Source organism: Hypanus sabinus, chromosome 6 (assembly GCF_030144855.1).
Source record: "Hypanus sabinus isolate sHypSab1 chromosome 6, sHypSab1.hap1, whole genome shotgun sequence".
Taxonomy (NCBI): domain Eukaryota; kingdom Metazoa; phylum Chordata; class Chondrichthyes; order Myliobatiformes; family Dasyatidae; genus Hypanus; species Hypanus sabinus.
This window is the reverse complement of record NC_082711.1, coordinates 80,196,574-80,222,839: the sequence shown is the minus strand read 5'-3', so window position 1 is coordinate 80,222,839 and position 26,266 is coordinate 80,196,574. Positions and strand designations below refer to the sequence as shown.

Sequence of the window (26,266 nt, the reverse complement as noted above, 5' to 3'; positions counted from 1 at the left end):
TAACAAGCCAGTGGAAATCAATGGACAATGTAACACGTTGTCAACAGCATCAAGCGTACCTTAAAATAAGTAGCAGACTGGTGAACCTACAACACAAGATTCTATTTGTGGTAAACAGCAGAAGTAGCAGTAATGAGTCAAATGCTAGCCAATCCCACAACCAAAGGATCAGATCAAATCTGCAGATCCGCAAATCTAGTAATCAATGGTGACAGAGAGACAGCTAATAGGAAAAATGAATTCAGACATCCCAATTAATGATGAGGTTCAGAATACTAATGCAAAAGAAAAGGCAAAACTTGGATTTTTAGCTAGTTGTTGGGAAACCATTTACTATCACAAAAGCTTGTATTTAGTTAGGCAGGTTAGTTCACTTGGACTGCACTGTATTAGCAAAAACAACGAGCTTGATCAACACCCCAGCTATGGCGCTGAAGATTTGGCTCCATGGATATACTAGTAACAATGCTGAAGGCCTATGCTGCAGATTTATTTGTTCTTGGAGTCAAATTATTTCAGCACAGCTACAGTAGCAACTATCTGAATGTGATTTGTAATAATTTACAAATATTACTGTATTAGTTTTATCTTTAATGACAAATAAAATTATCAAAGTGTATATCGTGAATGATGTACAATTTTTTAAAATGACATAATTCCTTGACACATTCTCCAAAACATTAAAATTACACCACAGTCAAGTATGTGGAGAAAATTAAATAAATTTGAAACAAGATTAAATTAAGAATTCTCTATTCTGTGGGGAATTTATGCATCTCAAGAATTATTTTTAAGATGAGGAAACAGTCCAATAGTAATAGATTTTCAGACTTGATTTAGCATCAACCCTACTATGAGAAATCAAAAAGAACAATAATCCATTACATCATTGTAAAGTTATGTTCATGCTCATGGGAGATATGCATGTTCACTCCTGCAGCAGCTACCGAGGATGTTGTTGTTCAGAAGGCATAACGGTATTTTCCTCTTTGGTTTTCACAAAGACTTGGGATCCTACAGTCAGAAACACAGAATGCCCTGAGGTAGTCGGTAGCTTGTGAAACAGATATACTCCAAAGGTCATCTAGAAAGAATCACACTATCGTTAACTGCTGGTTTTTTGGGATGTTCTTGATTACATTGAAGAAAATGTATCTGGGTTAATGGATCAAATGAAATCCCAAGAACAATTATTTCTTCTGCTCATCTTATTTTCTATTTCACTTATTTCAGTATTTAGCAACTGAAAATAGTGTAAAATGGCATCTCACCACCGACCTTCCCCCCATCCCAACCACCAGAGTGACACTTTATTTCATTCTTGGCATCAGTCACCAGAGTGCTCCTGATGAGATTTCCAAATTAAGGAGGTCTGGGAAGACATGACAATATTTTTGGTGAACTGCATTTGAAATATAATTTAAATTGTCTTTTCATTAACCATCATTGGTAGTTCCATAACAAATACAACTTCCACTGCAACACTGCAGAGGGACACTCAAACTTCCATTGTTCTAACACCCCTCGCAGTACTCCACCTTATCCCCAAATGTTGCTCCCAATCATGCCAAAGCTCTCCAATTCTCTGACTACTCATGAACTGGAGCAGAGTAGAAAGAAGGATGATCATATGGAGGTGTATAAAATCATGAGCACAGATAGGGTCATTCTCTGCAGTCTTTTTCCTATGCTTAGGGAATCAAGACATAGTTTTAAGCTGAGTGTGGTTCTTATATAGAATGAGATATATTAACAGCATTTAAAAGGTACTTGAACAGTTAGATACAGTAGATACGGAAGGTTTAGAGGGACATTGGCCCAATATGGGCAAACGGGACAAAATGCATAGATACACTTGAGTAGAAACTAGGGAAGTACATTGAAAAATGAATGAGCGCATTTACTGATAGGTTGCAAATGAAGAATAGCTGGAGGAGACTCATGATGAACATAAAAGATGGAGTGGAGTAAAACAAATTCTCAGTGTTTCACAGTGCAACTGATGGTCATTTCAACGTACTGTACCCCAGTAAGTAACTAACTTGATTTATTAGGAACAATGAAATTGTAATAATTTTATCGGATCATTTATGTGCCTTATGAAATATATCACATTGCTGTTTAATACAATTAGTCACTGACTAGTTATGAATTTTGCTCTTTTTAAAAGAAGAGACATTTACCTTTCTGCCCTTGCATGAGGATAGTGTCTGCAGGGGTTCTTTGCTTCTTCTTCCATTTTCTTGGTTAATACAAATCATTTGACACCTGCTACATTTCCCTACAACCTGCAAAATGTGTGTATTAGTAATAGTACTTGATGCCATTACTAACATAATCTTGTAATCAATCAAATGGTAATAACGAGAATTTAAAATTAATTGTATGAGTGGTACAGGGTAACAAGGCAGCGGAGTTCACCTGTGTCAGGGATACTTAGTGTACTTTAAATGGCGGTTGTGTATTCTTCATGCTGTTTGTTGGAGTCCTGGGAGACAGAGTTTCCAGGAAACTACATCTGTGTGCATCCAGCTGCGGTTCCTTGAAAACTGTGTTAGAGATCTGGAGCAGCAGCTAGATGACTATCGGCTTGTACAGAAGGGTGAGGAGATCACTGACTGGAGTTACGGGGAAGTAGTCACCCATAAGTTGCAGGAGGCAGATAGCTGGGTGACTGTCTGAAGAAGGAATGGGAAGGTGAACAGGCAGTTAGTGCAGAGCAAGCTGTGGCCATTCCTCTCAATAATAAGTATATCCTTTTGGATGTTGTTTGGGAGAGAACCTCCCAGGGGAATGCCATGGAGACCAGGCCATTGGCACTGAGCATGGGTCCATGATTCAGAATGAAAAGAAGGAGAAGGGAGAGCAGTAGTGATAGAGGACACAATAGTCAGATGGACAGAAAGGAGATTCTCTGGACGTGAACGAGACACCTGGACAGTATATTGCCTCCTAGGTGCCAAGATCAGGGTCGTCTTGGTCCACAGCATTTTGGAGTGGAAGGGAGAGCAGGCAGATGTCTTGGTACACATTGGTACCAATGATATAGGGAGGAAAAGCAAATAGATCCTGAAGAGAGAATTTAGAGAAGTAGGCAGAAAGCTGAGATGCAGGACCTCCAGGGTTGTAAGTTCTGGATTGCATTAGCGGTGGACCAATCGATTCACAGAGAGGGCTTCACACAGGTTGGGGAGAAGAGTTTAGAAAAGGAGTGTTTCACGGGGATTGGCACATTAGCAGTGGACCAATTGATTCACAGAGAGAGAGCTTCGCACAGGTCGGGGAGAAGTATTTATAAAAGGAGCATTTCACAAGGCTCAGTGCATTAGAGGTGGACCATTCAATTCGCAATTCATTTGCAGGAGCAATTAAAAGTGAAGCAGAGTCAAAGCAGAGCGGCCATTGTGTGAGTGGACCGGTGTAGGAGTGGGAATTTGAGGCTTTGGCTCAAGAGGCTTAAGGGAGGAGGCACAGGTAAGTAGCAGGTAAGGCTTTTGTAGTGGTTAAATAAAAAGTCACTAAATTACAGCTAATTAAATAAAGAAGGGATGATGCAGGATCAGGTGATGTGCTGTAGCTACATCATGTGGGAGCTCATGGACCCCATTGCGGTTCCTGGTGATCACATCGGCAGCAAGTGTTGGATGCTTGAGGAACTCAGGTTCAATATTGATGACCTGGAATCTGAGTTTCAAACACTGTGGCACATCAGGGAGGGGAGAGTTACCTGGAATCTCTGCTTTGGGAGGTAGGCACACCCAGTAGATTAGCTGCCCCAAACTCAGTTTGTGGTCAGAAAGGAGAGGGTGTGACTGCGAGTAAGGCAGGAAGTGGGATCCAAGAGACTGTGCTGGAGGAGACTCAGCCCTTCAGTTTCTCCAACAGGTCTGAGGTTCTTGCTCCGTGTGTGGATGAGATTGGGGGCTGTAGGAAGGATGAGCAACCTAACTGTGGCAGTGTAATTCAGGGAGCCATTCAAGAGGGGAGAAACAAGAGAAATGTAGTGGTAATTGGGGATAGTATAATCAGGGAAATAGACTGAATTCTCTGTTGCTAGGATAGAGTGTGCCAAAGGCTGTGTTGCCTGACTGCTGCCCAGGTTCAGGACATCTTATCGGACCTAGAACCATAGAACATTACAGCACAGAAACAAGCCTTTTGGCCCTTCTTGGCTGTGCCGAACCATATTTCTGCCTAGTCCTATTGACCTGCACCTGGACACAGAGGAATTTGCAGTGGGAGGGGAAATATCCAGTTGTCGTGGTCCATGTGGGTACCAACGACGTGGGTAGAATGAGGAAGGAAGTTCAGCTGAGGGAATTTGAGCAGCCAGGGACTAAATTAAAAAGCAGAACCAAAAGGGTTGTAATCTCCGTATTACTACCTGAGCCATGTGCAAATTGGCATAGGGTCAAGAAATTTAGAGAGTTAAATGTGTGGCTCAAGGATTAGTGTGAGAGAAGTGGGTTTGAATTCATGGGATATTGGCACCAGTATTGAGGAAGGAGGGAGTTGTACCATTGGGACGGGCTCCACCTGAACCGTGATGGGACCTGGGATACATGGGTGTTACTCTGGTTTTAGAATTTAAGAGCAGGGAGATTATGCTGCAACTGCACAGGGTACTGGTGAGACTGCCTCTGGTGTACTATGCGCAGTTCTGGTCTCCTTACTTGAGGAAGGATATACTAGCTTTGGAGGCGGTGGTTCACCAGGTTGATTCCAGAGATGAGAAGGTTCGGCTATGAAGAGAGATTAAGATATGGGAGGATTTGGCTAGTGTAGACTGGGAACACAGCTATATAATGGGACAGTTGAAGAACAGTGGAAGACTTTTTCACGGTGCTCAATAAAATCATATTCCAGTTAAAAGCAAGGACAGTAAGGGTGGGGAGAGCCAGCTTTGGATAATTAAGGAAATAAAAGGCATCAATGCATACAATGTTGCCAAGAGTAGTGGGTAAATGGAAGATTGGGAAAACTTTAAAAAGTAACAAAGAACAAGTGAGCAATAAAGAAAGGGAAGCTAGATTATGAAAACAAACTAGCACAAAATATAAAAACATAATGAAAGCTTTATAATTATATAAAGCAGAAAAGGGTGACTGAAGTGAACACTGATCCCTTGGAGGATGAGAAGGGTGAATTGATGTTGGATAACAAGGAAAGAGCAGAGGCTTTCAATGACTATTTTATGCCAGTCTTCACGGTAGAAGACACGTCTAACATGCCAAAGAAAGATGTTATGGAGGCAATGGGAGGTGAGGACCTCGATACAACAGACATCACTAGAGACAGTGCTGAGCAAACCTGTGAGCCTGAAGATAGATAATTCCCTGGTTCTGATGGCATGCATCACAGGGTACTGAAAGAAATGGCCGAAGTTATTGTAGAGGCTATGGTGATAATTCACCAAAATTCTCTGGACCCTGGACAGGCCCCAGCAGATTGGAAGACAATGAATATCACACCGCTATTCAAAAAAGGATGTAGGCAAAAGGCAGGTAACTATAGGCTGGTCAGTTTAACATCTGTAGTTGGTAAAATGCTTGAAACTATCATTAAAGAAGAAATAGCGAGGCACCTGGAAAGAAATGGATCCATAAGACAGATGAAGCATGGATTCAGCAAAGGCAGGTCCAGTTTACTAACTTACTGGAGTTCTTTGAGGATATAACGAGCACAGTGGATATTGGGGAACAGATGGACGTTATTTACTTAGGTTTCCAGAAGGCATTCGATAAGGCACCGCATAGAAGATTTATCCATAAGATAAGGACATATAGAGTTGGGGGTGATGTATTAGCATGGATAGAGGATGGGTTAACCAACAGAAAGCAGAGAGTTGCGATACGTGGTGTTACTCTGGTTGGCAATCAGTGGTGATTGCTGTGCTGTAGTGGTTGGTGCTGGGTCTGCAACTGTTCACAATATACATTAACAATCTAGAAGAGGGGACCACGTATACTGTATTTAAGTTTGCTGATGATACTAAATTGAGTGGAAAAGCAATTTGTGCAGAAGATATGGAGAGTCTGCAGAGAGATATAGATAGGTTAAGTGAGTGGGCGAGGGTCTGGCAGATGGAGTACAATGTTGGTAAATGTGAGGTCATCCACTTTGGAAGGAAAAATGGAAGAGCAGATCATTACTTCAATGGTAAAAAAATTGCAGAATGCTGCTGTGCAGAGGGACTCAGGAGTGCTTGTGCATAAATCACAAGAGATTGGTTTGCAGGTGCAGTAGACTATCAAGAAGAAAAATAAAATGTTGGCCTTCATTGCTAGAGGGATTGAATTTAGGAGCAGGGAGGTAATGCTGCAACTGTACAGGGTACTGGTGAGGCCATATCTTTGCTTGCATCTTTATAAACAGCTCTATTTCCATCTTTAATATCTCTTTTTTTCCCTTTCAGGTTCTTTTGAAGACCCTGACCTGGTGTTACACACAGACTGCAGTTCTTTGCAGGAAAGGGACCTGCTCTTGGGGTCTCACAACTGGCCATTATTCAGCATACCAAGGGCTCAGCCGAAGAGCTCAGCTCGCCTTCAGGGATGTCATGGCTCTGGAAATGGGCAGATTGAAGGTCGGTGTCATGGCAGGAGATTGCTGTGTCATTGGGGGAGTCAGAAGATCTATGGCTGTGTGCCCAGAGACCCGAGATCTTTGGGCAAAGAGCTTGGAAAAAGCGACACAATGGATTTTTAACATTGTAATCCAGCGAGTTGTTTGTTATGTCTCCCGTCTTGCTGTGAAAACAGCTCTCTATTAGGGAGAGAATGCCTGTGGAATGTCAAATTATTGGGTGAACAAGTAGTCCTTGGGGTATTGCAAGTCTGTGTCTTTGCTTACGCTTGAGTGCTCAGTGGCGGGTGCTGATACTTTTTTTTCTGGAGGGGTGAGGGGTATCATTGCTTGGTGCCACCTATACGCAGGATGGAAGGGAGCTGGAGGGGACTTTAGGGTTCTTGCATTTAACAGTCATTCATTCTTTGGGGGCACTCCTCTGTTTTTGTGGACTGCTGCAAAGAAAAGGCATTTCAGGATGTATATTGTATACATTTCTCTGACATTAAATGTACCTTTAAAACCTTTGAGTACTGCGTGCAGTTTTGGTCTCATTACTCGAGGAATGATATACTGTACTGGCTTTGGAGGTGGTGCAAAGGAGGTTCACCAGGTTGATTCCAGAGATGAGGGGGTTAGGCTATGAGGAGACATTGAGTTACCTGGTACTGTACTCACTTACTTCAGAAAAATGAGAGGAGATATTTTAGAAACATAAAATTATGAAAGGGATAGATAAGATAGAGGCAGAAAAGTTGTTTCCATTGGAAGGTGATACCAGAACTAGGGGACTTAGCCTCAGGGTTTGGTGGAGTAGATCTAAGACAGAGATGAGGAGGAACTGCTTTTCCCAAAGAGTGCTGAATTGGTGGAATTCTCTGCCCAATGAAGCAGTGGAGGCTACCTCAGTAAATATATTTAAGACAAGGTGGGAATTAATGATTGTGGGTAAAGGCAGGTAGGTGGAGATGAGTCCATGGCCAGATCAGCCATAATCTTATTGAAAATCGGAGCAGGCTTAACAGGCCAGATGGTCTGCTCCTATTTCTTATGTTCTTATATTCTACCTGTGCCACAAGCCTGTGAGGGTAGAGACAGGATGATTTAGCAGATAAAAGCGTGGCTGAGAAGCTGGTGCAGGGGGCAGGGTTTCAGATTTTTGGATCATTAGGATCTCTTCTGCAGGAGGTATGACCTGTATAAAAGGGACTGGCTGCACCTGAACTCGAGGGTAACCAATATTCTCACGGGCAGGTTTGTTAAGAGTTGTTTAAACTAATTGACAGGGGGATAGGAACCAGAGTGAAGGGACTCAGGATAGGACAGATGGTAGAAAAACAAAGATAGCATGCAGTCAGACTGTCAGGAAGATGATTGTCAGGCAGGTAGATGATAGGACAAAATTGCAGTCTGCAGGGTGAATATCTATACATTCAAGATGCAGAGTCAAAAAGGATAGCAAATACAGTACTCAAAGTACGCAGTATAAGAAATAAGGTGAATGATCCTGTTACACTTTTACAGATGATTGGGTACGACGTGGCCATCACTGAATCGTGGCTGAAGGATGGTTGTGATTGGGAGCTGAATGTCCAAGGTTATACATTGTATTAGAGGGATAGGAAGGTAGGCAGGGGCGGCGTGGCTCTGGTGGTAAGGAATGGCATTAAATCATCAGAAGGATGTGACACAGGATTGGAAGATATTGAATCCTTGTTGGTTGAGTTAAGAAACTGCCAGGGTAGAAGACCCTGACGGCAGTTATATACAGTCCTCCAAACAGTAGTTGGGATGTGGACTACAGATTACAACAGTAAATAGAGAGGGTGTGTCAAAAGAACAATGTTATAAGTCATGGGAGATTTTGACATGTAGGTAGATTGGGAAAATCAGGTCGGTAATGGATCTCAACAGACTTAATTTGTTGAATGCCTAAGTGATGGCTTTTTAGAGCAGTTTGTCATTGAGCCTACTAGGGGATCAGCAAAACTGAATTGGGTGTTATTAATGAACCAGAGGGGAATACGGCACTTAAGGTAAAAGAACCCTCAGGAGGCAGCGATCACAAGATGACTGAGTTCAACTTGAAATTTGATAGGGAGAAGGTAAAGACTGACATAGCAGTATTTCAGTGGAGTAAAGGAAATTACAGTGGTACAAGAGAAGAGTTGGCCAAAGTAAATTGGAAGGAGATGCAGGCAGGGATCACAGCAGAGTAGTAATAGTTTGAGTTTCAGGAAAAATTGAGAAAGGTGCATGATAGTTGTTTTCCAAAAATAGAGAAATACTCAGATGTCAAAATACTGTGGCTGACAAGGAAAGTCAAAGCTAATGTAAAAGCAAAAGAGAAGGCATAAAATAAAGCAAAAATTAGCAGGAAGATAGAGGATTGGCAAGCTTTTAAAAATCTAAGGAAAGCAACTAAAAGAGTCATTAGGAGGGAACAGATTAAACATGAAAGCAAGCTAGGAAACAATATCAAGGTGGATAGAAAAAACTTTTTCAAGTATGTAAAACATAAAAGAGATGAGAGTGGATATACAGTGGTGCTAGAAAGTCTGTAAACCCTTTAGAATTTTCTCTATTTATGCATAAAAATTACCTAAAGTGTGATCAGATCTTCACGCAAGTCCTAAAACTAGATAAAGAGAACCCGATTAAATAAATAACTCCCAAGAACATTATACTTGTTCATTTATTGAGAAAAATGATCCAATATTACATGCATTTGTTCGAAAAAGTATGTGAACCTTTGCTTTCAATAACTGGTGTGACCCCGTTGTACAGTAATAACTTCAACCAAACATTTCTGGTAACTGTTAATTAGTCCTGCTTATCAGCTTGTGGAAATTTAGACCATTTCTCCATTCAAAACCGTTTGAGTTCATCAATATTTCTGGGATACCTTGCAGGAACAACCCTCTTCAGGTCATGCCACAGCATTTCAATTGGGTTAAGATCTGGACTCAGACTTGGCCATTCCAAAACACAAATTTTCTTGCCTTTACAACACACACAAAATGCTGCAAATTTCCAGCATCTGCAGATTTTCTCATGTTTGTTTCTTTTTCTTCTTTTTAAAACCATTCTGGTTTTGATTTCCTCTTGTGTCTTGGATCATTGTCTTGTTGCATCATCCAACTTGTATTAAGCTTCAAGTGATGGAATGCTATCCGGACACTCTTCATAAAATGCCTAGATACTATTTTGAATTCATTGTTCCCTCAACGATTGTAAGTTGTCCAGGCCTTGAGGCAACAGAGCAGCCCCAAACCATGATGCTCCTTCTACCATGCTTCATGGTTGAGATGAGGGTTTGGTGTTGGTGTGCAGTGCCCCCTTTCCTCCAAACAAAGCAATTTTCATTTCTGCCAAAGAGTTCATCTTTTGTCTCATCTGTCCACAGAATATTGACCCAAAAGCATTGTGGAATTCCCAGGTGGTGTGATCTTTGCAGGATGCCCACTCCTAGGGAGAGTAGCAGCAGTACTGCATTTCTTCCATTTGGAAATCGTTTCTCTTACTGTGGACTGATGAACACTCAGGTCTTTAGAAATACTTCTGTAGCCATTTCCAGCTTCATGTATCTCTACAATTCTTCTTCTAAGGTCCTCTGAAAGTTGTTTTGATCGAGGCGTGGTGTACCTAAAGAGATCTTTCTTGAGAACCGCAGGCTCTGTCAGTAACCTGATTTTGTGTGTCTTTTTTAAAGGACAGGGCACTTCAATAACCCACACCTCCACTCTCAACTCATTGATTGGAACACCTGACTCCAAATAAATTTTGCAGAAGGCATTACCTTGGAGGTTCACATAGTTTTTATAACCTAGTTTGTGACTGTTTAACTAGTGTAGTCAGTAAATGATTCCTTAAGGTTGTTATAGCTAGGTGGTGGAAATGGGGACAAACTCCCACTATCTATTAAATGCTCCTAATGGCGTGCGCCTCAAATACCTTCTGACAACCACGATCAATTCCTGGTCTCACGTGTGGCTTAGCTACTAAGCCCAGCAGAACCATTTCTACTGACAGAAGGGGCAAAGGCAGGTTACTGGCGTCTTAAAACCAGTCACTGGGCAGAAGGGACTCGTCAACTATGGTTGGCAGCTCATCTAGAAAGAAAACACTGATCTCAAACCTCCGCTGCCTTACAGCTATACTCACTTATATGGAAAGTCTTTGGCAGTAAACCCTCAATGTTGACAGGCAACTCCTGCAATGCTGATGGTATCAAACTGTATCGGTCACTGCTCTTCCTTTGGTTTAATCAGATGTCTGGAGAGATGGAGCTTGCTACATGGGCACAGCTTATTCTCCATATCATACCGCCCAGGCTTGTGTACCTAGACAGCTCAGACGCTACATCCATGGTCGACTGACCAACAGAGGCCTCAGACTCATTAATGACAAAGTAGAATTGTTTGTGTGTTATTAGTTTAGGCAGATTGTGTTTGTCAATTATTGTGACAGATGAAGATCAGAACACATTTTATGAATAATTAATGCAGAAAACAAGGTAATCACAAAGAGTTTACAAAGTTTCTCTTGCAACTGTAAGACTGCTAGAAAATAAGTCTGGAGAAATAATAACAGGGGACAAGGAGATGGCAGATGAATTAAATGAGTATTTTGCATCAGTCTTCACAGTGGAAGACACTAGCAGTGTGCTAGGTGTTGAAGGGAAGAGAAGCGAGTGCAGTTACTATTACAAGTGTAGGGTTCTCAGATTATTTACTGTAATGTTAACTGTTAACTGCATGTATATAAAATGGCTTCTCTGTAGCATTATAATGAAATGGCTTCTTTGTATGTACCTGAAGCGGTAATGCTCTGTTTAGTTGGAATGTTTGGGTTATAATTATTGATAATGGAGGAACTAACCAATAGAAGCGATGTTCTATCTGTATGTGTGGGAACCTGGAGTGAGTGCGCTGGCTTTTCGGGAGGAGAACTGAAGAGGAAGGACATGCTGGATGTGCTCTGGTCGACCACCGAGGTTGGTCCTGGGCGGCGGGTCGAGGAGGTCAGAGAAGATCGAATGGAGACGGAAGGCTTCGATAATTGAGCACCGACGGTTGTGCACGAACTGATTGAACTTTGATAAGTTTTTGTGCCTTTTTCTTTCTTTTTATATTGTATCGCTATTAATTACCTAGTTCTAGTAAGATTTATAAAGTGTAATCCGTAAAACATACGTTGTGTGCTATCTGATATTGTATGTGCAAGTTTATTCTGGTGTGCATTACACTGCGTCTGCGCAAACGGGAGACACAATTTGAGTGGGTGGACGGATTTTCTCCTAAACAAATACACGCCAATAGCCCCAAGCGTTACACAACGGAAAATGGTGCTCAAAAGGTGAAAGACCTAAAGGTATGTAAGTCACCCAGACAAGAGAAACTGTACCCTAGGGTTCTGAAAGAGGTAATGGCAGAGATTGTAGAGGCATTAGTAATGATCTTTCAAAAATTATTGGTCTCTGGCATTGTGCCAGAGGACTGGAAAATTGCAAACGTCACTCATTTTTTAAGAAAGGAGGGAGGCAGCAGAAAGGGAATTATTGACCAGCTAGCCTAACCTCAGTGGTCGAGATGATGTTGGATTCGATTGTTAAGGGTGAGGTTATGGAGTAACTTCATGGTGATACAGGACAAGATAGGACAAAGTTAGCATGGTTTCCTTAAGGGAAAATCTTGCTTGCCAAACCTGTTGGAACTCTTTGAGATTACAAGTAGGACAGATAAATGGGATGTAGTAGATGCTGTATATTTGGATTTTCAGAAGGCCTTTGACAAGGTGTCTCACATGAGGCAGCTTACTAAATTAAGAGCCCTTGGTATTACAGGAAAGTTACTGGCATGACTAGAGAATTGGCTGATTGGTAAGAGGCTGTGAGTGAGAATAAAAGTATCCTTTTCTGTTTGGCTGCCAGAGACCAGTGGTGTTCTGCAGGGATGAGTGTTGGGACCGCTTCTTTTTATACTCTACATCAGTGATTTAGATGATGAAATAGATGGCTTTGTTGCCAAGTTTGCAGATGATATGATTGGTAGAGGGGCAGATAGTGTTGAAGAAATAGGAAGGCTGCAGAAGGATTTAAACAGATTAGGAGAATGGGCAATAAAATGGCAAATGAAATACAATACTGGAAAATGCATGGTCATGTACTATGGTAGAAGAAGTGAATGTGCAGACTATTTTCTAAATGGAGAAAAAAATCCAAAAATCTGTGATGCAAAAGGACTTGGGTGTTCTTGTGCAGAACACTCTAAAGATTAACTTGTAAGTTGAGTCGGTGATGAGGAAGACAAATGCAAAATTAGCATTCATTTCAAGAGGTCCGGAATATAAGAGCAGGAATATTATGTTGAGGCCTTATAAGCCACGGGTGAGGGCTTACCTTGAGTACTGTGAATAGTGTTGGGCTTCTTATCTAAGAAAATTCGTGCTGGCATTGGTGACGGTTCAGAGGAGGTTCACAAGGATGATTCCGGGAATGAAAGGGTTATCATATGAGGAATGTTTGGTGGCTCTAGGCCTGTACTCATTGAAATTTAGAATGATGGGGGGAGGGAAATCTCATTGAAACATTTCAAAGGTTGAAAGACCTAGACAGAATAGAAATGGAAAGGATGTTTCCCATGGTGGGGGAGACTAGGACAAAAGGGCACAACCTCAGGAGAGAGGGGCATCCATTTAAAACATTAAATATAACTATGCAGGTTAAAAAATTATATTTACCTGAAAAGAACAAGAAACACCATCTATCACCACCTCAGACAAGTCATCTTCCTCATACGGCCTCATTGTACTTATTACAAGGTTGGGTCGGAAGCAATGGATGAGTTCGTCAGTTGTTAATGCTTCAGCAGAATTTGAATCATATGTTCCTTCTCTGCCAAAGTTTCAGAAGGACAATTAAGAATGTCCTGGAATTATAAATGATTATCTGGATAGATCCTGCAAAGGTCAGCTTCTGAAACCATGAACATTATAAAGAAAAAGGAAAAATCTACCCAGAATGTCACAGAAAATAACATCTACCATTTACTATGCATCTACAATGCATTTACTAAAATCTCATATTTTTAGCATTTTTGAAATTACATTTTGTCCTTTCTTAACTAATGTAGATTTCACTGTGCAATAGTGATATATTAAAGGATTTTATGATGTTCTATAATTGTGCCAGGATAGTGCATAAATTATAGGGGTTCATGTGGTTAGGCATTACAAATTTGAATCTATTCTTAAAATTTATTTAAATTAATTTATACAGTTTAAGTACTATATTTTTATGAGGTTGGTTGTCATTGACCCCATCTGTTTGTTCTAACAAACATCAAGTAATGGAGGAATGGGCAAATGTTAATTTGAAAAATTATCCAGATTTGGGAATGGGCAGTGAGGTAAATTTGGTAAAAACTTTGCAACAAGAATCAACTCTTGCCTCCTTTATATTCTTCAAGGACCTTGCCTGATTTCACTTTTGATGAACTTGGATATGCTTCCTTTATCTTTTTGACTAAATTATCTCTTTTCATCCAATGTTCTTGAACCTTACAATCCCTATCTTTCATCCTCACAGATTGTGGTAGCCCTGAATGTTTAACCAGTTAACCTTTAAAAGACTCCAGAATGTTATGTGTGTATTTACCCCCTCAAAATTCTGCAGCCAAGAATTTTGAGGAATCCAGAAGAGTGACAGCTAAAGAGAAGAGGAGATACAGGAAGGATCCTGCTACCCCAGCACCCACATCCCAGCTGTTCCTGTGTCTGCAGATCCAGAATTGGCCTCTATTGTCGCCAGCGAACGTGCCATCGCTCCTGAGGATTCTTGTTACCTCCTGATCTTTGCAAGTGAAAAATCCGCCATCATTATCATTTACCCCAACAACTGCTCTCAATCTACATTCCCCAGTTGTAATTAGCTTTCCCCAATTTAGTACTTTTGCTTTTTATCTTTGTCCATAATTACCTTAAAATTTAAATACATTTCTATTGATACATTCAAGCAGGAGTTGGAAAATTCCTTTTATTCCACATCTGAAAGCCGGACACTTCTTTCTTGCACCTCCTCCTGTGCAATTGTTAGCCAAAGCAGTATATAAAAAGCCCTCGTGTGCCATGTTCTCTCTTTTGGAAAGTAGAGATGCATGTTGTGAAAGGTATGCCATATGCTACGTTTATGCTGCATGAACTGTGAACATTCACTGAAAGGGAATATGAAGCAGAGACATTACATTGCAGAAAGATGAGGATGAACACAGTAGTGCAGGGTGATTGAGGATTTGAAGGGGTAATTTAGAGGGATGGGCTATCCCAGGGCCTGATGCTGCACCATAGCTATTCAAGATCCATATCAACTCAGGCTGATAAGACTAAATGTAATATCTGAGAAACTTAAGAAGATTTTTGCAAATATACTCAGATTTAAGTGTATTTTATTTAGAAGAAAAAAATATTGAATTAATCCTAAATTCATTCCATACAGTGTGCTGTGGGAGAGGGGGAAAAAGTAGCAATACAACCCATCAACCTAAAATGCTGATCTGAGGAAAGAAATAACTTGTTAGATTTCTTTCAAGTTTATTTACATTTATTTTCTCAAATGCTTTGATGCAATTCCAAGTCTGTGCCCACAATGTGCCTTCTAGCCTCTGCACTTCTTGAAAAGGCATTACTGAAAAATAATTTTCTTCAGAACTTGCCCAGGTTTTGGGATGTACACTGATGCATTTGATTTTGATTTTCAGAAGGCCTTATCCTGAGACTTCCATTAGTTTCTATGGTACTTTAATAGCGGCACTAGTTGCAAATATAAACATGCTTCCAAAAGGTACGTCCAGACACTTATTACAAATGGATTGCATACTGAAATAACAGAGGACAAATACAATCTTTAATGGGTGAAAAGAAGAACTTTTTCATAAAACACTTGCAATTATTGCTGTCTTCTGACAACATAGTCATATTAATTCTAATGATAGGTCTTTGACCTGAAATATTAACTGTATTTCTCCTTCCACAACTAAGTGTTCAAACACTTTTAGTTTTTAATTTTAGATCTGCAGTTTATTATTGTTTTCATGATGCACAGTGAATCATTATTATCTATAAAACGGGAAATAAGATAAATCCTACCTTTGTAGGTATATCTGCTCCTTCAGGTGTAGAATGCTTGCCCTGTTTATGAGAAGATACTGCGCTTCATTCACCAATGAGAGAGAAGGTGACTGGGTCAAAGATTGGTCTTGAACTGAAAATTAATGATATTATTCTACATATAAAAGATATTTGAGCAGTATTTAAATCTTCATAGATATCTTTGAACAAATTATCTCTCTTTTTGATTTAAAAGTATAGTAATTAGAAAGCGTTAGACAAGGGTATGTTTTCTCTCCTGATTTGTTTAATGTGTACAGTGAAACAATATTACAAAAAATAAGAGACATCTTGGGAAGCAAAGTTGGTGGTGAAAACATCAATAGTTTCAGATATGCGGATGACATTGTGTTAATTGCTAGTACGGAGGAAGAACTACAAAACTTAATTGATATAGTTGTTGAAGAAAGTGCAAAAATGGGTCTATCTATCAATTGCAAAAAGACAGAATGTATGTTGATATCCAAAAAGAAGAATCCTATCTGCAGGCTGAGAATAAACGGGGAAGACATAAAACAAGTACAGCTATTTGGGAAGCTGGGTGACATCAGATGGCAGATGCAACATGGACATTAAAAGAAGAATAGGGATGGCAAAAGACACCTTAATGAGAATGAAGAGTAGACTGACCAACACTAAACTAGGCATGGCAACCTGCCTCAGAGTATTGAAATGTTACGTTTATCCAGTTATGTTATATGGCACAAAATATTGGACAATATCTAGTAACATGAGGAAACGAATTGAAGCAGCAGAAATGTGGTTTTTGAGGAGGATGCAAAGAACATCATGGATGAAACAAATATCTAACGAGGATGTCATGAACAGAGCAAGCATAAAAAGAGAAATAATGTATGAGATCATGAAAAGGCAACGTAACTTCATTGGACATGTGATTAGGAAAGAGTTAGAATGCACGATAATTATGAGAAAGATTGAAGGGAAGAAAGCAAGAGGAAGGCAAAGACAGATGATGATGGAGACAGCAGCCAGAGAACTGGAAATGAATACCAATGAACTGATCCACTTGACCCGAAACAGGAGTGAGTGGGCCATGGCAGTCAAAGCTCAAACTGGGCACGGCACCTGATGGTGATGATGATGAATTAGAAAGCAATGTTTTGTTTTTCAAAACATGCTTGTTCTTGTCCACTTTTTAAAGTTTGAAAAGTTTATGTAGAACTTTTTTATGCTCCACTTTCTGTTATGTACAATCAAGCTCGAGGAGTCAGATAATTTAGAATATTTTCAATATTTGAATAGTTTCATTCTTGTTTCCAACAACCTGTTTAGTTTCTTTTGTTAAAATTTGTATCTTACCCTATTATCCAACTGGTTTATAAATGTAGCGAGATAAGACCATAAGACAAAGGAGCATAAGTCGGTCATTCAACCCATCGAGTCTGCTCCGCCATTTCATCATGAGCTGATCCAATCTCCCCTTTAGTCCTATTCCCCTGCCTTCTCACTATAACCTTTGATGCCCTGACTACTCAGATACCTATCAATCTCTGCCTTAAATACACCCAATGACTTGGCCTCCACTACCACCAGTTGCAACAAATTCCATAGATTCATCACCCTCTGGCTAAATTTTTTTTTCACATCTCTGTTCTGAATGGGCGCCCTGCAATCCTCAAGTCATGTCCTCTTGTACTAGACTCCCCCACCATGGGAAATAACTTCGCCACATCTGCTCTGTCCATGCCTTTCAACATTCAAAATGTTTCTATGAGGTCCCCCCTCATTCTTCTAAACTCCAAGGAGTACAGTCCAAGAGCAGTCAAACGTTCCTCATATGTTAACCCTCTCATTCCCGGAATCATTCTAGTGAATCTTCTCTGAACCCTCTCCAATGTCAGCACATCCTTTCTTAAATAAGGAGCCCAAAACCACAGTATTCCAAGTGAGGACTTACCAGTGCCTTATAGAGCCTCAACATCACATCCCTGCTCCTATACTCTATTCCTCTAGAAAGGAATGCCAACATTGCATTTGCCTTCTAACCCAATGACTCAACCTGGGGGTTAACCTTAAGGGTATCCTGCACTAGGACTTCCAAGTCCCGTTGCATCTCAGAACTTTGAATTCTCTCCCCATTTAAATAATAGTCTGCCCGTTTATTTCTTTTACCAAAAAAACAGTCAACTGATGGGAAATCAAGACAAAATATTTTAAGTGGAGTCATGCTGTTTATAGTGGTGGCGTTTATTTGCATTTTATTAAATTCTCTCCATTGGAAAGAACACTAATATTTTTCTTTTAATGGAAGTTTTATTTCCACATGACACTACAAAAGCAAATTAATATACTAAATACATTTTAGGCCATAGACCCCATCTTCTTCACAGACTTGGTACAAGGAAGAAAAAGAAAAATGTGCTCTCATATACCTATTCTTCAAGTCCCAAATCCCAAAATCAATAAGATAACTTTGGAAGTGTACTAATTGTCACAAATCTGTACTTTTAAAAAATCTCTTAAAGAATAAGGAAAACTACCCTGTAATTAATAATATTTTCAAATATATATCACATTATTTTAAAATATGTCAGAACTAATCACTAATGCCTTTTAAAATGTAGTGAAATGTTAGGCAAGGAAATGCAAGCACCGTTTTGAGGTAGTGACATCCAAAAAACGAATTAACAAGGCAGCCTGCCTCATTCATGGCACTGACTGTGGGAGAAATATTGAGAACTCTTGTTCTTTGAATGCGATCATTGATATTTGATGTTCTGCAGTGGGTTCAGAAACATGAACTCTTCACTTTACCTTGAATCACTGAAGAATAATTTCAGCATTTTGTTTTTTTCTGCATTTGTCATTTTATCTGAAGATTAGTATTTTGATAAAATTAAGATATTTTGTCTAAGTTTTAAAGGGCAAATTTTCAGGATTTGCTTTTCCAGGATTGCTCACTTCTGGATCTAATCACAATAGTTGTCCTAACATGAACCAAAGAGCTGAATTCCAGAAGTAAGGTGAGAGTGAACATTTTTGACATTGAGGCAGAATTTGATCAAGCATGTTGCCATCGGCCCTAGTAAAACTAAGTGAATGAATATTAAAAGGAAAATATTTCACTGGGTGGAGATCGACATCACACACAGAGTTGTGATTAATAGAGGTCAATAATCATAACTCAAGGATTTCATTGCAGGAGTTCCTCAGGACAGTGTCCTGGGCCCAAAGTCCTTCAGCAACTCCATCAATGACCTTTCCATCATAAGGTCCGAAGTTCAATGATCTTTGCATAACATTCAATTCTATTTACAACCCTTCAACAAATGAAGAAGTCTACACCTGTATGCAAAAACATAAAAGAGAACATTCAGGCCTGGGCTATTATGTTGCAAGTAATATTCACAATGCCAAAGTCCCAAGCAATGCCCATTTATCATAAAAGACTCTACAAATCTACTCCTGATACTTATCATTGATGAATCCTCCACTAACCTTGACCAGAAACTAAATTGGACCAGCCAAATCAATACTCAATTACAAAAGAGAATCATTGTTAAAACTGAATGAGAATCCAGTAATTTGATTGGATCTGCCTGCTTATTAAATTAAGTCTCAAATAAATCTTTCACCCACCCCTTAGAAAGCTTTTATTTTTTTAAACAGTTGGAATGTTTAATATTTAATTACTTAAAATGACTTAAATGTTTTAAATGAAACGAACAAATCAAACTCAAGTGCTTCTCTTAATTAAAGTTCTAATTCCTTTCAACCCAGCAATCAAATGATGTGCACAAACTGGACCAGCATTTGACAATTTTTCTTCAGCAAATGTCTCTTTTTATAAACATTTGATACCTTGTTTATGTTTCTTCATCACTCTTTGAAAATCAGAACTCTGTCTGAACAGATAACTTTGCCTTCCAAGAAATGTGGAAATCCATTCTGCAACTTTTTCTCCACAGTTTAATCCTTTTACTCTGCAATGAAAATATATGGTGTTAATTTCATAAGCAGATGTATGTACAGAAAACCCCTCCTGCCTATTCTGACTGTCCCGTACAATTGATTCCTTACACATCACAACAGATATTCTTCCCGCCCATCCATGTGCTATATAATCTCTTAAAATAGCTAAAATATTGCATTCCTTTCTGCTACCATCATCTTTTATATTCTTGTCCTTTCTGCCTCATTGTCTGTAGCTAAAGCAAAGCCTTACTCAGACAACAGAAATTATACCAAAATTTCACAAAGAAACTGTAATAGGACCTCTTCTTACATCATCCCTGCTTTTTCCTAAAAATGAAACTACAGAATCAAAGCCAGGTGCTTCTCGTAATAAACATCTGATTCCTTTCTACCCAGCATTCTAATATCAAGGGATGTACATGAATTGTAAACTGTACTTCAGCACTGGATACAATTTTTCTTCAGCAATTGTCTCTTAGCTGGAAAGAATTGAGGACAACAAACAAGTTTTGTGGGTTTTGAAGTTGTTGATGAGGCCAGTGTGGGAACCACAGACGGGTGATCCAGAGTGTAAAATTTAAATCTCAAAGCAAATTGCGAAGGTTTCATTCAGTAAATTTGGACAAGTGCACACTGGCATCAGATAAAATGACTACCTACTACTGAGCTTGCTGGTTGGTGGTGAAGTAGCATCGCACCAGACCAGACAAGTGGTCCAGGGTTCAAATCTGGCCAGCTCCATGCACGCCCTTCATCAGTGCTGGGTTGAACGTTGAGCTGGCAACTCGGCCTTTTAAGAAATGGCAAGATTACCACCAGATATGCCACAAGGCATGGGGAGGAACAACAACAACAAATATGGAGTATTATTGTAAAGCCGCAATATTTATATCCTTCAAGAAAACTGAGTCCTAGTCTATGTACAACTCATTCCCATGCTATACACTCAGGGCAGATAATTATAACAAAATCGCAAGCATCATACACATCTAAAATTTTAAAAAAGGGATTTATAAGCATTAAGTTTAAAGTACATTTATTATCAAAGTGTATATATATATATATATATATACACACACACACAGTATACAACCCTGCAATTTGTCTTCCCCACAAATAGCCACGAAACAAAGAACTAATAGACCAATTCAAAGTTAAACATCAAACCTCTCCACCAACATGCAAGAAAAAACATATCACACAAACAGCAAAACAACGAGTGAAAAAGCAAAATCGAAAGAGACTAGGCATATTCAGTTCAGTTCAATCTAGTGCTGTGTCATTTGTTATCTCCAGGCTGCCCTGATCAAAATTGCACCAAAAACAAAGTATTCACTCTTCAAGCTATATCAAATAGTTTTAAATTTTAATACATGATACAGCCTTGTTGCTATATCACTTTTTACTTTTTAAACCACTTGGTAAACTTATTTTAAAATTTGCCATAGTGCCATTCTCTACCTCATATATCCTCTGTAGGATATTCTATTGTCTCATTAACCTCTCTATAAAAACTGTCCCCTGTTATCTCACAGATTTAGTACCAATGTTTTGGATTTGTAAAATGTCTGTTTCTATCTGGTTAGCTCCAAACATCATTTCATCATTTAAACATCTCTGTCAAACGCTTTGCAGACTATCCTCATAAATAGAAGTATGGTTGGCAGTTCAGCTAGAAGCAACCTTTGCCAAAAAAGAGCTTTTTATTGAAAATGTATATTGTATTCAAAATAAGCAAGGATTTGGTATGATGGTCCTTTGTCCATATATTGGATTTGTAAAACTTACTCTGGCTCTCAATGTGGAAACATACGCATTTGGAAAAGCTAGGCTGGGAAACAAAAGCAGTGCAGATAAAAAACAATTGAAATTCAAGTACAATTAAGTCAAGTTGTACACTCACTAAAAGCAACTCCCTTTAGTGTCTTACCTGATGCCTTGTGACCATGAATTTATTTTGTATATTCTTCCTGTCAGAAGGTGGCAGTATTGGTTAAATTTATCTAACATTCATTACATTTCCACTCTTTAAAACGGCCTATTATTTGAAAAAGTTTCTTTCCCCCCGAAAAAAGGTCCAATATTGTTAAAGTTTTACAGTGACAAAATGTATTCGCACTTAAATAAAAACAGATATGCTGGAAAAACTCTCAACTTGGAATGTTATTTGGTAAAAAAAAGAAACAGAGTTAACATTTCAGGTCCAAGATCCTTCATTTCTCTTTCCACAAATGCTTCTTGAGCTCTGCACTGTTTACAGCATTCTCTGCTTTAATTTAAGATTTCCAGCAGTTTTGATTTTGCAGTATTAAAGGTGAATGGAACAATACCATACTGCGTAATGATACAGAAATTGCAGACTTAATTGAATTGATAATTTGTTTCATTTTCACAACATAAGAACATCAGCAGTAAAAATGTGGCAGGAAACTAATTCAACTCATTGGATTTTAGTGTTAAAATAGCAACAAACAAAAAATGCAGGATTTTCTTTTATGTAGAAAACACAAGTGCGGATATAATCTGCCACGCTCACAGGATTCAGGAAATATTTGTTTAAATTAGAAAATACAAAAATGTCATTCCATTCTTTAAAAAGGAGAGAGAAAACTAGTGATCTACATTACTATCAACAATATTACTTAGGCAAAAGCTGTACAAATTCAGCATCAAGGCTAAAATGACTGAGCACCGAGGAACACATGAACAATCGAAGTATGGAATTTTGATTCTGACTAGCCTGGCATTGAATGCTTCAGAAGGGGAGATATCTGTGGATAAAACTGGAGAACCATCAGTTTCAAGAAAGTGCAGGACCCCCAGAACTTTGGCCAGCTTAATGGAAATGCAGGAACAGAAGCCTTGGTAAGTTCCAAGTAAAGCATGAAAAACATCACTTTGTGAGTAAAATGCTCAACCACAGGGATTTCTGAATGGTCAGAAAGTGGATTATTTAAGTCTTATTATAGGAAATATCTGACTCCAGGCTGCTCACTCTCCAATTTCAGATCATTCTTGCTTTAAAGACTTCCATTATCCGTCCTTGATCTATCCATGTGCCAATATAATATGTAGCCAATTTTCAAGCTTTCTTCATAATGATGAGATAACTAGACAGAATATTCAGAGGGATAAATTATGGATTTCCCAGAATAGCACAAAAATAAGATGATGACTTGACTGAAGCAATGCATGAATCAATTTCTTGATATGGAACGCAATGAAACCTGCATTAAAATTCCAAATTTCTGTCTATCTTGCTTCTGTTTTCTTGTCTTTTCACTTTTATATATTCACACCATTGGCTCTCTGTTACCCCACATTTTGTAAAGCATCTGGGTCACTCTTCTATTCACTTTTCATTTCCAAAATGCCCTAATTCACACTTGTTTTCATAAGCTGCATCTGCCACATAACCCAACGAACCATAGAATTATCTTGCATTATTTAGTTTTAAGTTCCATCAAGCAACTTTTTACATCATGTCCAAATCATTTACCTAAATAGAAATAAAAAAGAACCTATCACTAATTTTAGTCCTGAAAATTTGTGCCCATTTAATATATCATTGCTGATACATATCAGATCTAAAAGCCAAATGGTATACAATTTCTTCAGAATAATTTCCTTCCACATCTAATATCATTATCATTACAATTAAGGACTAAAATTACAATTCTCCAAGATGTGGCCAGCAATAATTTCCTGGTGCAGAATTTCCTTTTCAACTGAAAATTAGGGAAATTCCAACACTTTGCCAATAAATTTCTTTTATTTTTTTTGTAATTTTTTTTTTATTAAAGTTTATCATCAAACGTTTCCATAAGATGTATTTCACCCATTGTACATATATATCTTATAATCATATATATCACAAATCTCCACAAAGTATTTATCTGGGGTTTACACTTATAGAAAAGAGTGGAAAGAAAAAGCAAGCACAAGGGAAGAACTATGTACAAGTAGGGAGTGATCTTTTTTTTTACAACAGATTCATTGATTTGTGAGAATAAAATCAGGCCTATGAGGCATTATCTAGTTAAACCATTTTTCACAGTATAAATCAAATTGTTCCAGCTTATGGTTAACAGATGTTGTTACCTTCTCCATTTTGTAAATGTCCATTGTAATTTCCATCCATGTATTTAAAGTTGGGCTCTCCTGTGATAACCATTTCCTAGTAAGAGTCTTTTTACCAGCCACCAACAATATATTCATTAAATATTTATCTCTTTTCAACCATTCTTGAGGTATATATCCAAAATATATGGTCTTACTCTCTAAGGGTATTTCACATTTAAAGATATCTTGTAGGGCATTGTGTATCCCCCTCCAACAGTTTTTGATAACAGGGCAGTCCCAAAAAATATGATAATGATTTGCATTTTGATTTCCAGAATTTCTCCAGCAAACGGGAGGTTACTATCATAATGGGATTTCTGAGAGGGTGTAATAAAATATCTTATCAAGTTTTTCCATCCAAACTCCCTCCATTTCTGTGAACTGGTACACTTCCATTGATATCTCCATATTGTTGCCTATTCTTCCTCAGATATAATTATCCCTCCTTCCTTCTCCCATTTTGTTTTAATGTATGAAGTCGAATGTGTTTTAAGATTTGACAGCCCTTTATACATGCTTGAAATTATTCTACTACCATTATCTGAATTATATGCTTTTCTTTCTTTCTTTCTTTTTCAATCTTTTTATTGAGTTTCATATAAATATAAAAAAAACATAACATAATAATGAATAGGTTATGAATACAATAGACTTGAAATTACATTCATAATAGGATAATAATATCCTATTAAACACCAACAAAAAAAGTACATTAATCAATCAAGTCTATATAATTATATATGAAAAAAAACCAAAAATAATCATCAAAAGAAAAAGAAAAAAAAATTAACAATGTGTGAAAGAAAATATATATATGAAACAAACACTAAACTAAAACTAACATGGGCAATAATAACAGTTTATAAGTATATGATAGTGTCAAAGAACTCCAGAACTCCATACCTGAACAAGAATAAGCAGAGAGAAGGTCTGGGAAAGGCCAAATTAATTCATATGAAAATGTTGAATGAACAGTCCCCAAGTTTCTTCAAATTTAATTGATGAGTCAAAAATAGTGCTTCTAATTTTTTCCAAACTCAGATAAGAAATAGTTTGAAAAAGCCACTGAGACGTGGTAGGAGGATTTACTTCTTTCCAATTTTGTAATATAGACCTTCTGGCCATTAATGTTACAAAAGCAATCATTCGTCTGATTGAAGGAGAAAACTGATTACCATCCTCATTTGGTATACCAAAAATTGCAGTAATAAAGTGAGGTTGTAAATCGATGTTCCAAATTGAGGAAATGGTAACGAATATGTCCTTCCAATAGTTATGTAAAGTGGGACATGACCAAAACATGTGGGTCAGTGAAGCCACTTCTGAATGACATCTGTCACATTGAGGGTTAATATGAGAATAAAATTGAGCAAGTTTATCTTTAGACATATAAGCTCTATGTACAATTTTAAATTGTATTAAAGCATGTTTAGCACATATAGAAGAAGAATTAACCATTTGTAAAATTTTTTCCCATTTATCTGTTGGTATATTGTATCGAAGTTCTTTTTCCCATTGTTGTTTAATTCTATTAGACATCTCTGGTTGTATCTTCATAATCATGTTGTAAATAAAAGCAACGAATCCCTTCTGACAAGGATTTAAGGTAAAAATCAAATCTGAGAAATCCGTTGAAGTTGAGTTGGGAAAAGATGGTAAAACTTTATGTAAAAAATTTCTGATTTGTAAATATCTGAAGAAATTAGATTTAGGTAATTTAAATTTATTGGAAAGTTGGTCAAAAGACATCAAAGTACCTTCAAAAAAAAGGTCACAAAAACATTTTATACCTTTCCTTTTCCATATGCTAAAGGCTTGATCTGTCAAGGAAGGTTTAAAGAAAAAAATAAATAAAATAGGGCTATCAAGAACAAAGTTTTTCAAAGTAAAAAATTTCCGAAATTGAAACCAAATTCGTAATGTGTGTTTAATAACAGGATTAGATATCTGTTTATTGAATTTAACTAAATCAGCAGGAAGAAAAGAACCAAGAACAGAGAATAAAGAATATCCCTTTACCTCATTGCATTCCAAATTTACCCACTGCAGACACAATAATGAGTCCAAATCTAATTTCCAATATGTTAGGTTACGGATATTATTCGCCCAATAATAAAATCTAAAGTTAGGTAAAACTAAACCACCATCTTTTTTAGATTTTTGTAATTGCCTTTTACTTAACCTGGGGTTTTTATTTTGCCACACAAATGAGGAAAGTTTTGAATCAATGTTGTCAAAAAAGGATTTAGGAATAAAAATTGGTAAGGCTTGAAATAAATATAAAAATTTCGGTAAAATCATCATTTTAATAGCATTAATCCGACCAACTAATGATAGGAATAAGGGAGACCATCTTGTAGTAAGGAGTTGTATTTGATGAAGCATAGGTAAAAAATTCAGTCTAAATAAATCTTTATATTTCTTGGTAATTTTTATACCTAAATAGATAAAATTATCAGTAACAACTTTAAATGGA

General features: G+C 38.0%; 1 protein-coding gene across 4 annotated transcripts in view; it reads right to left on the bottom strand.

Annotated features, from left to right (window-relative positions):
* Nucleotides 1–588: 588 nt before the first annotated feature.
* Nucleotides 589–26,266, bottom strand: part of mocos (molybdenum cofactor sulfurase) — a 143,714-nt gene continuing 118,036 nt past the window's right edge. For 2 of the 4 annotated variants that reach the window (XM_059972474.1, XM_059972476.1), the window contains exons 11-15: nt 19,555–19,676; nt 15,712–15,826; nt 13,309–13,462; nt 2,184–2,288; nt 589–1,084 (exon numbers count right to left, since the gene is read on the bottom strand). In XM_059972474.1, coding sequence (XP_059828457.1) covers nt 944–1,084; nt 2,184–2,288; nt 13,309–13,462; nt 15,712–15,826; nt 19,555–19,676 — 637 coding nt within the window. In that variant the 3' untranslated portion in view covers nt 589–943. Of the gene's footprint in view, nt 1,085–2,183; nt 2,289–13,308; nt 13,497–15,711; nt 15,827–19,554; nt 19,677–26,266 lie in introns of those variants that run through there. The other 2 variants (XM_059972475.1, XM_059972477.1) reach the window with 2 other exon arrangements.